This window comes from Urocitellus parryii, chromosome 7 (genome assembly GCF_045843805.1).
Source record: "Urocitellus parryii isolate mUroPar1 chromosome 7, mUroPar1.hap1, whole genome shotgun sequence".
NCBI lineage: Eukaryota > Metazoa > Chordata > Mammalia > Rodentia > Sciuridae > Urocitellus > Urocitellus parryii.
In genome coordinates this window covers 178,031,035-178,045,233 of record NC_135537.1, presented here as the reverse complement: position 1 = coordinate 178,045,233, position 14,199 = coordinate 178,031,035, and the positions used below count along the sequence as shown (strand labels likewise).

At 48.6% G+C, this 14,199-nt stretch overlaps 2 protein-coding genes across 3 annotated transcripts; one reads left to right on the top strand and one right to left on the bottom strand.

Annotated features, from left to right (window-relative positions):
- Positions 1–2,562: 2,562 nt before the first annotated feature.
- Positions 2,563–4,241, top strand: Nt5c (5', 3'-nucleotidase, cytosolic). The gene is made up of 5 exons (XM_026404862.2): positions 2,563–2,802; positions 3,080–3,180; positions 3,390–3,450; positions 3,657–3,771; positions 3,873–4,241. The coding sequence occupies exons 1-5, from the start codon at positions 2,617–2,619 to the stop codon at positions 4,016–4,018; spliced, it is 609 nt and encodes a 202-aa protein (XP_026260647.1). The 5' UTR covers positions 2,563–2,616; the 3' UTR covers positions 4,019–4,241.
- A 69-nt stretch (positions 4,242–4,310) lies between these two features.
- Positions 4,311–14,199, bottom strand: Armc7 (armadillo repeat containing 7). Of its 2 annotated transcripts, none has more exons than XM_026404826.2 (3): positions 13,846–14,199; positions 13,610–13,753; positions 4,311–5,911 (listed from the first exon to the last, which is right to left on the bottom strand). In XM_026404826.2, exons 1-3 carry the CDS (start codon positions 13,934–13,936, stop codon positions 5,550–5,552), a joined length of 597 nt encoding a protein of 198 aa, XP_026260611.2. In that variant the 5' UTR covers positions 13,937–14,199; the 3' UTR covers positions 4,311–5,549. The 2 variants fall into 2 exon arrangements, with proteins under 2 accessions (XP_026260611.2, XP_026260613.2); XM_026404828.2 differs by having other exon boundaries at positions 5,678–5,911; positions 13,674–13,753.

Below are 14,199 nucleotides of genomic sequence, written 5' to 3'. Positions count from 1 at the left end.
TACCATGGTTGGACAGACCTTCTGCAGTCCACAGGCACCACCCCGGCAGCCCCACCACACATGAGGTCTGTATGCAGAGCTTCTCTGTGGCGCTGCCCTACTCTCTCAGTGCCCTTAGCTAAAGCATCTTCCTGTGCCATATGGAAGAGGCCTGAGCCTCACAACCCGCTGCCTGAAAGCAAAGAAGCTGCCTTTTTTTAACCTTCAGAAGTGAGCCAGGTACTAACATGGCTGGCTGGCCGATGAGCAAGAGGACAGCTTCAGACGCACAGTCAAGCCACCGGGATGAAGTGGTGACGCAAGCCAGGGAGGCGAGCACACGGGTGGCCCCATGCAGGAGCGGGTCCCACAGGGGCACTGTTCTTACTAAGTAACTTGACGCTGTGTGCATGATGCTGGTGCTTGACCATGAAATGAAAGTCTCATCTTTAAAATGTGTATTGTACCTCCCGATCCTGGACTGTTGCTTACAGTAAACAATGCCCACATTTTGAAACATTGTGTCCTGTGTCTCTTTCATATTGTTTCAGTGTCCTTCCTTTTGCTTTTTTCTTTGCCACTATAATCCTGTCCAATGATTGGATTAATTGAATCCTTTTAAAGGTTCAAGGCCAGCTTGGGCAATTTAGCCAGACCTTATATCAAAATTAAAACAAGGTCTGGGGTGTGGCTCGGGTGGAGCCGCCACGGGGTGCAATCCCCAGCAACAAGATTAAAAAGTTTGTTTCCATTTTGTGAGGTCCTTATCAAGAGGGCGTGGTGGTTAAACAGAAGAGGACAACAAAGGAAGTGTCCACATAATCAGAAAGTGGTGGTGGCCAAGGCCCCACAAGTGCTCTTTGGGGTCTAGGCAGAAGGTTCCAGGTCAACATGTCAAATGTCCAAATCAGGCAGTAAGGCCTGTTTTTGCGTCACCCATGCTACTAAACTGCCGTGCTCCTCTGGGCCTCAGTTTCCCCATTGGCAAAATGAGACTTTGGAAGTACTAGGCACATCTTTTGGAAGAATAAGGGAATACCAGATAAATCAATCATCAGTATATTGAAACCGGCTTGCCCTGTAAATACTGGCCTATACCAGTATAGGCTTATACCATCGACCTGAAAAGGAGGGAAACTGCACCCTTCTCTTCCTACTAGTAAGGGTAGGGCTCCTGGAAAAGAAAGGTCTTTGGTTTTTGTCACCACTTGATAGTTGTTTTAAATTTTTTGTTCTATGAAGATAAGCAAACACTTAAAATGAAAGCTGGTCTGGGGTGGGGAACAGTTGAGCCAGTCGCTTTGGGACTATTAGAGCAGATTTAGCACTGGAATGTGTTATGGGTGTTCAATTGCTAGTCTGGAAAGTGAAGTTTTTTGATCTTCAAACCGTGACAAGATGACTACAAAGTTACCCAAGGAGCAACTTCATTGGCAGACCTCTTGGCCTGTTTGTGTGACTAAAGTACCTTGGTGAAGGAGGCCAAAGACGCAGTTGGGCACTGAGTACATCTGGCTTAATGCTTCCTACCTCTTGCACAGTTTGAAACTGACTCACCTTAGATCAGGTTCCCCTTATGTGATGCTTTTGACCCATTGGTGTGGGAGTGGCAGGGTCCTCAGATGGAGAACATGGAGATGGAAGGATGATAGAGGCTTCTGCTGTACGTGCCATTTCCAGAGAAAGAACAGCCCTGATTAGCAGTGCTTGAAGGAAATCACCTCCCCAAGTGAACAGGAGGTTTGAACTATATTCTCCCATGTTTCAAACCTATTCTGGTAAGGCTGGGCCTGTAGATCAGTGGTAGGATGCTTGCCTAGCCCCAGTTCAGTGCCCAGTGCTACAAAAATAATCGACTCACAGACCCCATTACCTTCAACAGTTTCATTCACTTCACATTAACGCGCAGCCCCCATGATTCAGGCCTTCAAGCATCAGGGCTCTGGTCTGGGGTCTCTGCATCCAGCCTGGTCAAGCAGTTAGGGCAGAACTGTCGGTGGCCTCAGAATTTGAGACTTCGAATTTAATATGTGCAGCCAGGCCCACAGATTTAAAACGCGTTGCTTCCTTGTTAGAAGGTGCTTCACAGGCTGGGCACCGTGGTGCACTTTTGTAAACCCAGCGACTCGGGAGGCTGAGGCAGGAGGATTACAAATCTGAGGCCAGCCTGGGCAATTTGGCGAGGCTGTGTCTCAAGAAATGAAAAGGGCTTGGGGATGTAGCTCAGTGGTAAAGCGACACAGGTTGGTTCAACCTCCAGTACAGAGAAAAAAGGACGGGGGAGAAAAAAAGAAGATAACTTCCAGTATTTTAGATCGTGCCTTTTTTGGGAGGACGAAGGGTGAGTCACGAAAAAGCTGAAGATCTTAAAAGAGATGGCCTTCAGCTGTCCTGCCCTGGTACCAGAAGGGGTTCCTGCCACCGCAGGTCGACAGGAAGACAGGTTTGAAGACCGGTGCCGGGTGTCGCCCTGCGTCCCCACCTGCGGCCTATGCAAATTAGCCGGGCTAGTCTGACGGGGCTCCGCCCACGGCTCGCGGCCCGGAAGCGGTGGCACTCGGCGCCCAGCGCTCCGCGCTTCCGGCCGGCTCAGCCCCTTGGGTCCGAGACCCTCGAGACCCCCGCAGCCTGGAGGCGATGGCAGCGCAGCGCGCGCGGCCCGTGCGTGTGCTGGTGGACATGGACGGCGTGCTGGCCGACTTCGAGGCCGGCCTCCTGCGGGGCTTCCACCGCCGCTTCCCCGGGGAGCCGCACGTGCCGCTGGAGCAGCGCCGCGGCTTCCTGGCCAGCGAGCAGTACCGAGCCCTGCGGCCCGACCTGGCGGTAAGACACGGAGCCCGGAGCCTCGCCGCTTGGACAGGAGCTCCTGGGCTTCGTTCCGGGGACACCCCTTTTGTTTGAAATGAACAAAACTCCCACTTTTGCATCCATAGTTCACCCCGGGACAGGAAAGGTCGGGAGAGTGCCCGCCCACCCTCCGCGACCACCACCTTCCCGACCCTCCTCTCTCCGAAGCCCCGGCCTGGGGAGCTTAATGGAGACGTCTCCGGGGCTCCATCTGCTGGAGGCGAGACCAGGACCGAGAACTCTTCTCTTGCAGGATAAAGTGGCCAGCGTGTATGAAGCCCCAGGCTTTTTCTTAGACTTGGAGCCCATCCCGGGGGCTTTGGAAGCCTTGCGGGAGATGAACGCCATGCCAGAGTAAGGAGGGAGGGGCGGTGACGCCCGCGGGACAGCGGTGGCTTCTGCGGATCTAACTGGGCCCCCTTCATGGGCTGGGAATATAGCTCAGTTGGTAGAGTGCTTGCCTTGCATGCACAACGCCCTGGTTTCAATCCCCAGCACCACACACACACACACAAAAAAAAAAAACAACCAAAAAACAACTAACTGGGCCCCCTTCTCTGCAGCACCGAGGTCTTCATCTGCTCCAGCCCTCTGCTGAAGTTTGACCACTGTGTGGGTGAGAAGGTGCGGCCGCCTGAGCTAACTTAGCTTACCAGATCATGATTTTGAAAATCAAGTCAGCCCATGAAGACAGCACCAGCTTTGGCCTCCTGGGGGGGGGGGCTGGGGGAAGGAGAAACATTTCAAGGACTCCCACTCAGTCTGCGCTATCTCTGGATACAGGATACAGGGTTCCTCAGGCCCCGCTGACTGACCTGTCTCCCATACAGTACCGCTGGGTCGAGCGACACCTGGGACCCCAGTTTGTGGAGCGCATTATCCTGACAAGAGACAAGACTGTGGTCTTGGGAGATCTGCTCATTGATGATAAGGACACCATTCAAGGTTGGACCTGTTATCTTTGGCACCTCCAGGCATCTGGCCTGCCTGGATTAGGTAGAGGGTAAAAATAACTAGATTACATGTTCCATGTCTTTCCTTCCTAGGCCTAGAGGAAACCCCAAGCTGGGAGCACATCTTGTTCACCTGCTGCCACAATCAGCACCTGGCCCTGCCCCCTTCAAGGAGACGTCTGCTCTCCTGGAGTGACAATTGGAGGGAAATTATAGAGAGCAAGCGGGCAGCTGTGTAGTGGGAATGAGCTGGACCTGCAGGCGACAGTGCTGAAGTGAAGGCAGGCAGGCTGGCAGGGAATCCCTGAAGAGCCAGGGACTCCTGCCATGCAGAATGGAGACCAGTAGTAACCTCTGCTTGCACAGGCCCAGCCACCTGGCACCTCCAGAGACGGCTGTACCTGGAGCACGACTGGCATAGAAATACAATGGAATATCAGCTAGTCAGAACCCTTTTAATAAAAAAAAAACTTGGGCTGTCTGGTCTCTTAAAATCCTTTATTTGAGAAAGGAGAGGGATAAGAGCGCCGGGTGGGTGCAGCTGGAACAAGGGCTTAGGAGAACAGATGCTTCCTCCCTTCTCCATCTTGTGGTTCCTGCCCCTGCTTCCACACCCACTTGAATAGCATTCCTCTAGAATGACCTTTGTGTGGCTGTCCAAGGGGTGCACCTGAGAGGCCAGGGCCCTCCATTTTTCACAAACCACAACTTTCCACTGGGACCACATTCCTTTCTCTGTTGACCAGCACCAGGGGGTGCACACATACCTCTTCTTCTCTGCCTTGAGCATCACCCTTTCATTTGTGCCCCTGAAATCCATGGGCCTGTGGAAACATCTCAGGGCAAGCCTTACCTCCCAGGATGCTTCCTATGACAGCAGAGAAGGGCCAGGCTTCTAGTTGGAAGCCTTGGAGCAGTGAGGGGAGACTATCCCGCTCTAAGGGGTCCTGCCTTTATTCTGTATTCTGAAGTGTCATCACTCTCAGGGCCTTGGTCTTAATGCTTGCTGGCCATGTTAACATCACAAGATTTCATCCTTGAAACCCTTATACAGTGCCTATCAGCTAGAAGGGCTGTGGAGATACTTTATCCCAGGCCATAGTTCCACAGGTAGGTGTCCACCATGGCCAGGAGCCCAGCCTGGAGACTTAAGGGGGAAGTGTGGTCTTCCACAGCCCTGGAGGGGGAGGTGTGACACCTCAGCTTCCCAAGGCTCAAGTTCTTTTTCCACGTATTGCTGGGGTCACACCCAGGGTCTCATGCATGCCAAACACACACACCTCCACAGCTACACCTCTGCTGCCCCCCACCCAGGTCCTTTTAATGATGAGGCTTCTCATATCTACCTCAAAATTACTCCAGACATTTCTGTTAAGGGCTAGTCCCTCATTGCCTCAGGCCCAGGCCCAGGGACCAATCCTAAGCCTCAGTTCCAGCTCTGCTCCCCAGCAGGCCCTTGTGCTACATCTGGATTTAGGGCCTGTGCTTTTGACACGAGTGTGAGCCTGGAGGTGGTGGCACTGGGGGTAGGCCCCTCACTTTCAGTGTGTCTGAGTGTCAGCTCATGAAGACAGCACCAGCTTTGACCTCCACAGGTCTCACGTCCCTCCAACTGCCTTTTCAACACAGTGTACACACTTGTTGTGCTGAAAAACTTCACCTTTAAGATGGTAGAAAAGGCAGCATTTTGACAGACTGTGGTCCCCTACTTCCCTGCCAGGACTGTGGTCCCCAGAAATAACGGTGCTGCAGCACTGGGAGCTGCCTGGGTCAGGGTTGCTGCGGGGCCTCAGTCCTTGGCAGTGGGATACCCATGGCAGAGTGGGCCTGCCAGCTACGAGCTTCAGCCACCTGACTTGGGGAACAGTAGTCCTCCAGGAAGATCTGGGCCAGGTTCCGGAGCCTTGTATTGGCAGAAAGAGAGAAGCGCAGCATGCACTGGACCACAGGTGTGGAAGTCAGCTCGTGGTGGGAGCTGGCACCTGGTGAACTCAGGTACATGAGCGTGGTAACTGCGGACAACACTGTCTCCTCGTTGGGACTGGACAGGCAGTTGGTGATGAGTGGGATGCCACCTGCTTGCAGAATGTGGTCCTTGTTGGCCCTGTCTGAGCACAGGTTGCAGAGGCCCCCTGGGGAAAAGCAAGGATGGGTTCAGAGTCTTCCTCCTATCACTCTCCCAGTTCCTCTCCATCCTGAGTCCCAAGGAGGGGCTCAGGCCTATAATAAGGAGTTGGCCCAGGGAAAAAGGAATGCAAAGCTCATTCTAGGCTCCAGCCCACTCTCTCAAGGTTCCAGGAAGGCCTGCCTGCTATTGCCTAGCCTTTCAGAAGTGGCACAAACAGCAAAGCATGGTGGCATATGCCTGTAATTCCAGGGTCTTAGGAGGCTGAGCCAGGAGGATCACAAATTTAAAGCCAACTTCAGCAATTTAGCAAGACCTTGTCTCTAAATTAAATATTTTAAAAGGGCTGGGAATGTGGCTTAGTACTTAAGTGCCCTGGGTTCAATTCCCTGTACCAAAAATAAGGTCTGTGGCCCAGTAGTTAAGTGCTCCTGGGTGGAAAAAACAAAACAAAACAAAAAAAAACCCCACAAACACCCTGGGTTGAGCATGAAGATGGAGCCAGAAGACCCAGGAGAAGCCACAGCCAAGGCTACTTTGAACTCCCATCCTCAGTCTACCTATGTGTAACAGCCCTGAAGAACTAAGGAAGGCTGTGGGGCAAGAGCCTCACAGAAGGGCCGAGAGTGTAGCATAGTGGTAGAGCACTTGCCTTGCATGCAGGAGTCCTGGGATCAATTCCCAGCACCACATTTTCAAGAACTGGGTGTGCTGGCCTATAATTCCAGCAGCCCAGGAGGCTAAGCCAGGAGGATTGCAAGTTTAAAGCCAGCCTCAGCAATTTAGTGAGGCCCTAAGCATTTAGTAAGACCCTGTATCAAAATAAAAACATAAAGGGCTAGGGATGTGGCCTAGTGGCTAAAGACCTCTGAGCTCAATCCCTGGTACCAAAAAAACAAACAACAAAATAACCCACAAAACAACAACAGGGGCTGGGGGTGTGGCTCAAGCGGTAGCACGCTCTCCTGGCATGCGTGCGGCCCGGGTTTGATCCTCAGCACCACATACAAACAAAGATGTTGTGTCTGCCGAAAACTAAAAAATAAATATTAAAAAATTCTCTCTCTCTCTTAAAAAAAAAAAAAAAAAAAAAAAAAAAACCACCAACAACAAAACCACCAGGTCAAATGAAGGAAACCAGATATAAGAGTATATCCTGAAACAAACAAACAAACAAACAAAAACAAAAACAAAACAAAACAAAAAACAGTACATCCTGCATGATTCCATTTACACGATGTTCAAAAACTGCTGGTGCATGCCTATAATTCTAGGTATTCAGGAAGCTGAGGCAGGAGGACCACAAATTCAAGGTAAGCCTTAGCAACTTAGTGAGACCCTGTCTCAAAGAAAAAAATAAAGGGGCTGGGGATGTGGCTCAAGCGGTAGCATGCTCGCCTGGCATGCGTGCGGCCCAGGTTCGATCCTCAGCACCACATGCCAACAAAGATGTTGTGTCCGTCGAGAACTAAAAAAATAAATAAATAAATATTAAAAAATTCTCTCTCTTTAAAAAAAAAAGAAAAAGAAAGGGCTGGGTATGTGGCCCAGTGGTTAATTCCTGGTACCAAAACAAAACAATAAAAACATGAAAAGCCCTGGGATGTGGATCAGGGGAAAAGAGACCCTTGTTTCAATCCCTGATACAAAAAATAAATAGGCAAAGCAATCTACAGAGACAGTGGTTAGGGCTGTCATTAGGTCAAGGTGGGAGGGGGCATGCAAGAACCTCTGGTAGAGGAAACATTCCCCACATTTTTTTTTTTTAAGTCGTAGATGGACACAATACCTTTATTTTATTTTTATATGGTGCTGAGAATTGAACCCAGTGCCTCACATGTGCTAAGTGAGCGCTCTACCACTGAGCCACAATCCCAGCCCCAACATTCCACACCTTAAATAATTTAGGAGTTGCTCCATGGAGGTGCACACAACTTAATGAACTGCATTGCAGTGAACTGCACTTCCAATATCTGCACACTTCACTGTAGGCTGAGAACAATGCAATTTTAGGAAATGACTACAAAACAAAAGAACAAGTTCTGACAGGCTAATGAACTTGCTTTGGACAAACAGAAAAGACAAGGAAAAAATAGAACAAAGACAGGAAGAAAAAAAATAGAACAAAGCAGGACCCTTGTAGACATCAGTATCCATGGATACCGCTGAGGAAAGAAACCTCAACTGCAGCCTGGGATAAGAAAACTGGGAGAGGCCAGGAGATTGACCTCAGGTCACATAGCAAGTAGGGTGTTGGTGCTGGGAGGGGCAGTCTGGTCCACAAGGGCAGAGACTGAAGGTTGTCCCAGGGATTAAATGAGGAGATGCTGACGAAGGCTTGGTCAGCACTTGGCACCTAGCCACTCAATGAGCTCTTCCAGGTGTTCCAAGGTATTATTACACTTAAGGCCCTGCCTACTCTGGGGTACTGAGTTGATGCAGCCAGGTCTAAATCTTCACTGGGGTTGGGGTCATGTGCACCTATAGTTCCAGCTACTCCAGAGGCTAAGGCAAGAGGATTGCTTGAGCCCAGGAGTCAAGGCTTGGAAAACATAGACCCTATGTTATGGTCTATTAGGAGCCCCCCAAAAGCTCAAATGTGAGATCACGTAACAACATTCAAAGTGAAATGATTGAGTGATGAGAGCTTTAACCTCAATCGGTGAATTAATCCCTTGATGGGGATTAACTTGAGTGGTAACTGAAGGCAGGTAAGGTGTGGCTGGAGGAGGTGGGGCATTGGAGGGCATGCCTTTGGGGTGTGTATTTTATATTTGACAAGTGTAGTCTCTCAGCTTGCTGATAATGTCCTGAGCTGGGTTTTTTCCCTGACTCATCCTGGGCCCTGAGGAATGGAGCCAGCTGTCTATTGACTGAGACCTCTCAGACTGTGAGTCCCAAATAAACTTTTCCTCCTCTAAAGTTGTTCTTGTCAGGGTTTTTTGTCACAGCAGCAAAAACCTGACTAAAACACCCTGTCTCAACAAAACAAAACAGAAAAACTTCTGGGCATGGTGGCTCACCCCTGTAATCCCAGCAACTTGAGGGGCTGAGGCAGGAGTATCACAAGTTCAAGTTCAGCCTGGGTAACTAAGTGAGACCTTGTCTCAAAATAAAAAAGGGGTGAAAATGTGTGGTGAAGTACCCCCTGAGTTCAATCCCAGGACCAGTAAACAAACAAACAAATGAACAAAGCAGCTCTTTACAGGTATGTCAAAATATGTTGCTAAATTGGGAAAAAAAAAAAAAAAAAGAATGAATATAGATTCCTCATGTGTAGATGTGCCATGAAAACAACACATACAAATTACCTATTTGTTTGTAAATCCTAAAAAAAAAATCTCTGTAGAGCATCCAAGCAACTAATAACGGTGGCTGCCTCTAGAAAAGGCAAACAAGGGGACTGGGGCTGCAGCTAGGGTAGAAAGCCTGCCTAGCAGATGTGAGGCCCTGGGTTCTATCCCCAGCACCAAAGAAAGAAAATGGCTACTGAAGGAGTGATACTGTTCACTACACACCATTTGAATTGCATACCATGTGAAAAAATTATGAATTTACATACATCAATAAAACACAAAACAAACAGTGCTGCTTGGGCCTAGAGCTAAGGGAAAGGGGCATTGGTCTTTCCAAGTCACACAGGGATGACAGAGGTGGCCTGGCCCAGGTAGAAGCAGCCTGGAGCCAGCCTTCTGAGCCGGGAGAGAGGAATGGACCAGAGATTCTCATATCACCTCTTTTCTGTGATGGGACAGAATCTTGACACAGGTAAATAGCTGGGGGATTTATTTTAAATAGCACAATGTGTGAGCCCAGAAGCCCAGCTGATCAGCACAAGGAGGTGCAGGGAGTCAGTCACCAAATATAGCAACAGCTTTGTGTCTGACAGATCCAATTAGAACCTCAGTACTGTTACTTAGGGAGGACTAGGGGACCAGAGCAAGCAACTCAGCTCTAAGTTTCAGTTTCTTTTTTTTTTTTTAAATATTTATTTATTTTTTAGTTATTGGCGGACACAACATCTTTGTTTGTATGTGGTGCTGGAGGATCGAACCTGGGCCGCACGCATGCCAGGCGAGCACGCTACCGCTTGAGCCACATCCCCAGCCCCTAAGTTTCAGTTTCTTCACCAGTAAAATGGGCAGAGAGAATTAAGTGATGTGATTAGGGCACCTGGCTGGCACAGGGTAATATCAGCAATCCACATGTACAGAAAAGTGCTGGCACATCCAGGTAGGGTTTAACAATGAAGAGGCAAGTGCCCACATAGCCAACATGAGGGGAGTCCTCAAGCCTCTGCACATCCCTTTCTGATCCAATCCTCTCCCTCCCTCAGAGGTACAGTTCCCTGATCAGGGCATGAGTTTTATATGTATCTGGCATCAATTATTTAACATTATGTTGGAAAGATTATTGCACTCGGTGCATGCCTGTAACCTCAGCAAGTTGGGAGGCTGAGACAGGAGGATCACAAGTTCAAGGTCCACCTCAGCAATGTAAAAAGCAATTCAGCAGGACTCTGTCTTAAAAAAAAAAGTCGGGGGGACTGCTGGGGATATAGCACCCTGGGTTCAATCCCCAGTATAAAAAAGGGAAAAAAAAAAAAAGAAACTGAATCTAGCTGTAGATTTCATTTTCATTTATTAATAGTATGAATAGTTGATGACATGGGTATCCATTTTATTGTTTAATCATTCCAGTTTAGGATTATTACAGACAATGCTGCTAATGGTGTTTTTCTGCATGTATCTGGATGTGCATGTCTCTAACCCTATGAACAGAAGTGCTGGATCATGGGTTACATTTATCTCCCATTTTACTAAATAATATTTCCCAGAGAGGCCATTGAGGGCTTATTTACTAACCTTTATATAAACACTGCTACCATCTGGTGGCAGCAACATGTATTGCAGGAAATGGAACATAAAAAAGCCATTTAAGAGCTGGGTTGTGGCTCAACACTAGTGCGAGGCCCTGGGTTCAATCCTCAGCACCACATAAAAATAAACAAAATAAAGATATTGTGTCCAACTACAACTAATAAATAAATAAATAAACAAATAAATAAAAAAGAAAGCAATTTGAAATGAATTCTGGAGGGCCACTTATTTAAGTCCCACTTTAGTAGAAAAACTGTCAAGAATTCTATATTTTAGGATTTAATCAGTTTTACTGGGAGCAAAGAATTCTCTCCTGATTCTTTTACATCTTCAGGTAGCATCTAGGATGATGCAGGTGTATAGGGCACCTGAAAGTCACCCAATGGTGCTTTGGGCAAACATTCCTAAATGAATACAAGGCCACCAATGTTGTAAATTGGGGTTTCAGTTCAGAATTCTTTCAACCAATTAGTAGTTACTTTACATCTGGTTCCCCATAATTCATCCACTTCCCATCCAGTATCTCAAGTTGGGGCAGCTCTGGCTTGATCAAAGCCATCTTCCAGTGGCAGTTCCTCTATGACACTGAACAGATATGGCCCTGGGGACTGTGGGCACTACCAAGTTCAGGGGGGATGACTTCCCATAAGAACTAGCTCAGGGATGTGAAGGAGGAGGTCAGGTGCAGCAGAAACAAAGAACGGAGGAAGCTGATGCCCTGGGGCCTGCATATGGGTTGTCAGCTGGGTCCCCTGGGAGCAGAATCTTCCAGAACTAGGGTAAAATTGTGGCTCCAGTCATCATTAACAGTGTGAACTTCCAGTACTAGACTTAACTTCCCTAAGTAGTTCCCTGATATATAAAGAGGGCTCAGCACCACCTGCCTAGTAGGTGGTGACAGATTCAGAGATCTTACAGGCAGTGGTACAAGATGAGCTGTAGTGGTATGTGGTGGCAAGGGACCACTACAGCTTTCAGGCCATTGCCACAACTGATGGAAATAAGTACAGTCAGAATGAAGCCCCCAGCAGACACCTGATTTCCAACCTCAGACAGAAGGCAAAGCCATTGGACCCTGGAGCAGATCTCAGCCCTGCCTCATCAGAACTGACATAGATATCTGCTACTGTGGTGGTCTTCAGGGACTGATGGAAGGAAGCCTGCATTCTGACCCTGCCCGCTGTTAGCCAGAATAGTTGCAGATATCTGTACCTCAGATTCCTTTTTTTTTAATGTTGTAGATGGACACAATACTTTTATTTTATGTGGTTCTGAGGATCAAACCCAGTGCCTTCTACATGCAAGGTGAGCACTCTACCACTGAGCTATAACCCAGCATGGCAAGAACTCTTAATACTGAGCAACACCCTCAACACCAGGCTCCTCTTTTCTCCTATTACTCAGTGATGTTTTTCCAGAGAGCAAAATCCCTGGAACAGATGGGTGGCTCCTTTGATAGGGTGTTATCTAATTCCATCTCATTTTTCTGAGAGAAAAGGAATCTGTTTACCCTCAACCAGGTTCTTGGGTGGAGGCCAAGGGGATCAGCTGTAGACACCGACCCTAAAAAAGCATCATATTTCATTTAATTCTCTCAATAATGTAAAAGGGAGTTACTGATACTGTTCCTGACAAATGACTAGAGAAGGGAAATCACATATTCAGACAATAAAAAGGCAGGGCAAGTCTTGAACATACCTGTATGACTCAAAGCCCAGCTCTACCAAACCCACTATGTTACTTGCCAACAGACAGACACTGGTTTTGGTTTTGTGAGCCATGACTAAGGGCAATCTGATCCAGTCCTTCTCTCTGCTAGTTATTCCAGAAGCAATCTAGTTCAGGGCCACTGCATCAAGTCATGGCCAGGACTGCACACACCACGTTGGATGAATCCCCCCTTCAGGTGTCCCCTTCTATTTTCCTCTGCCAGAGACAAAACACTCAAAGTCTCAAAGCCCAGAACAGAGCTTTTTAGCAGCAGAATAGGTATTTGACAGTGTATCCACCCAGTGCTGGAGACATTATGAGAAAGGAAAATGACAGAATTCACTAAGCATGTTAAGTACCACTGGGACTCTCTTTTATAGTTATATATGATAAACATACGAGAAATGTAATCTGCAGAGGCGCACATGGAAGCATTTGATACTGAGATAGTCACTGCATTTGGGACTGAGTACCTAGCTCTAGTAGAAAAACCAAGGGAAAAAAAAAAAAAAAAGAAGCAGCTTAGAAAAGCCCAGTCCTGGGCGGGGGATGTGGCTCAAGCAGTAGCGCGCTCGCCTGGCATGCGTGCGGCCTGGGTTCGATCCTCAGCACCACATACCAACAAAGATGTTGTGTCCACCGAAAAAACTAAAAAATAAATATTAAAATTAAAAAAAACAAAACAAAAACCCAGTCCTTTCCCAAGGACTGGCTTATTTATTTTTAGCACCAGGGATTGAACCCTGGGGCCCTTAACCACATCTCCAGCCCTTTTTCATTTTTATTTTGAGACAAGGTCTCGCTAAATTGCTGAGGCTGGCTTTGAACTTGAGATCTTCCTGCCTCAGCCTTCCAAGTCTTAAGGGCCACCGCGCGCGGTCCAAGGCCTCATTTCTTTTTTTTTTTTTTTTTTTAAGATGTCTTTTTATTTTTATTTACTTATTTTAGTTGTAGATGGACACACAATACCTTTATTTTTATATGTGGTGCTGAGGATCGAACTCAGTGCCTCGCACGTGCAAGGCCAGCACTCTACCACTGAGCCCCAGTCCCGGGCTCATTTCTAACACTCTCCTCTGCTCATCAGGTCTCTAGGTGACCAGCCCCAGGCTTACCAATAGCGAACTCCACCAAGGTCTCATTCTCTTCCGACAGAGAATCGAGAAATAAATCCACGACTTGTAGTTGCCGCAGATACTGGTAGTTGCTGGGGTCATAGGCGAAGTTGGCAAGGTTGGCGAGGACTTGCTCCTTGGCGTCTGCGAAGGAACAGAAGCGCTGGAACCAGGCCCAGAAGGCGGTCGCGGCCGGACTCCTGAGGGTTCCCCTGGCGCCCACCCGCGCCTCTCACCTTGGCTCTCGGTTTCCTGGAATTCCGTGACCAGTGCCTGCAGATACCCCAGCCGCCCGACATGGGGGTCTACCTTCGGCTTCTGGGCCATGGTCGGGGCCGCGGAGGGCTTTCGCGGGACCGAAGGGAGAGGGGAAGGCGAGGCCCTAAGCCGGGCGAGAACCTCACCTGGCTCTCCACGGGTGGACAGGCGGCACGTGGGCTTCTTTCCTGGGTTCAGGTTCTGCTGGAACTTGAAGATGGAACTGATGTGAAGGCCGAGGAGTTGGGTTCGAAAATCCAAACTGGGAAACTAGGGGGCGGCGGCCAATGGAAGCACCGACTCCGACTCCTGAACCCCGGGCGGAAGCCGCG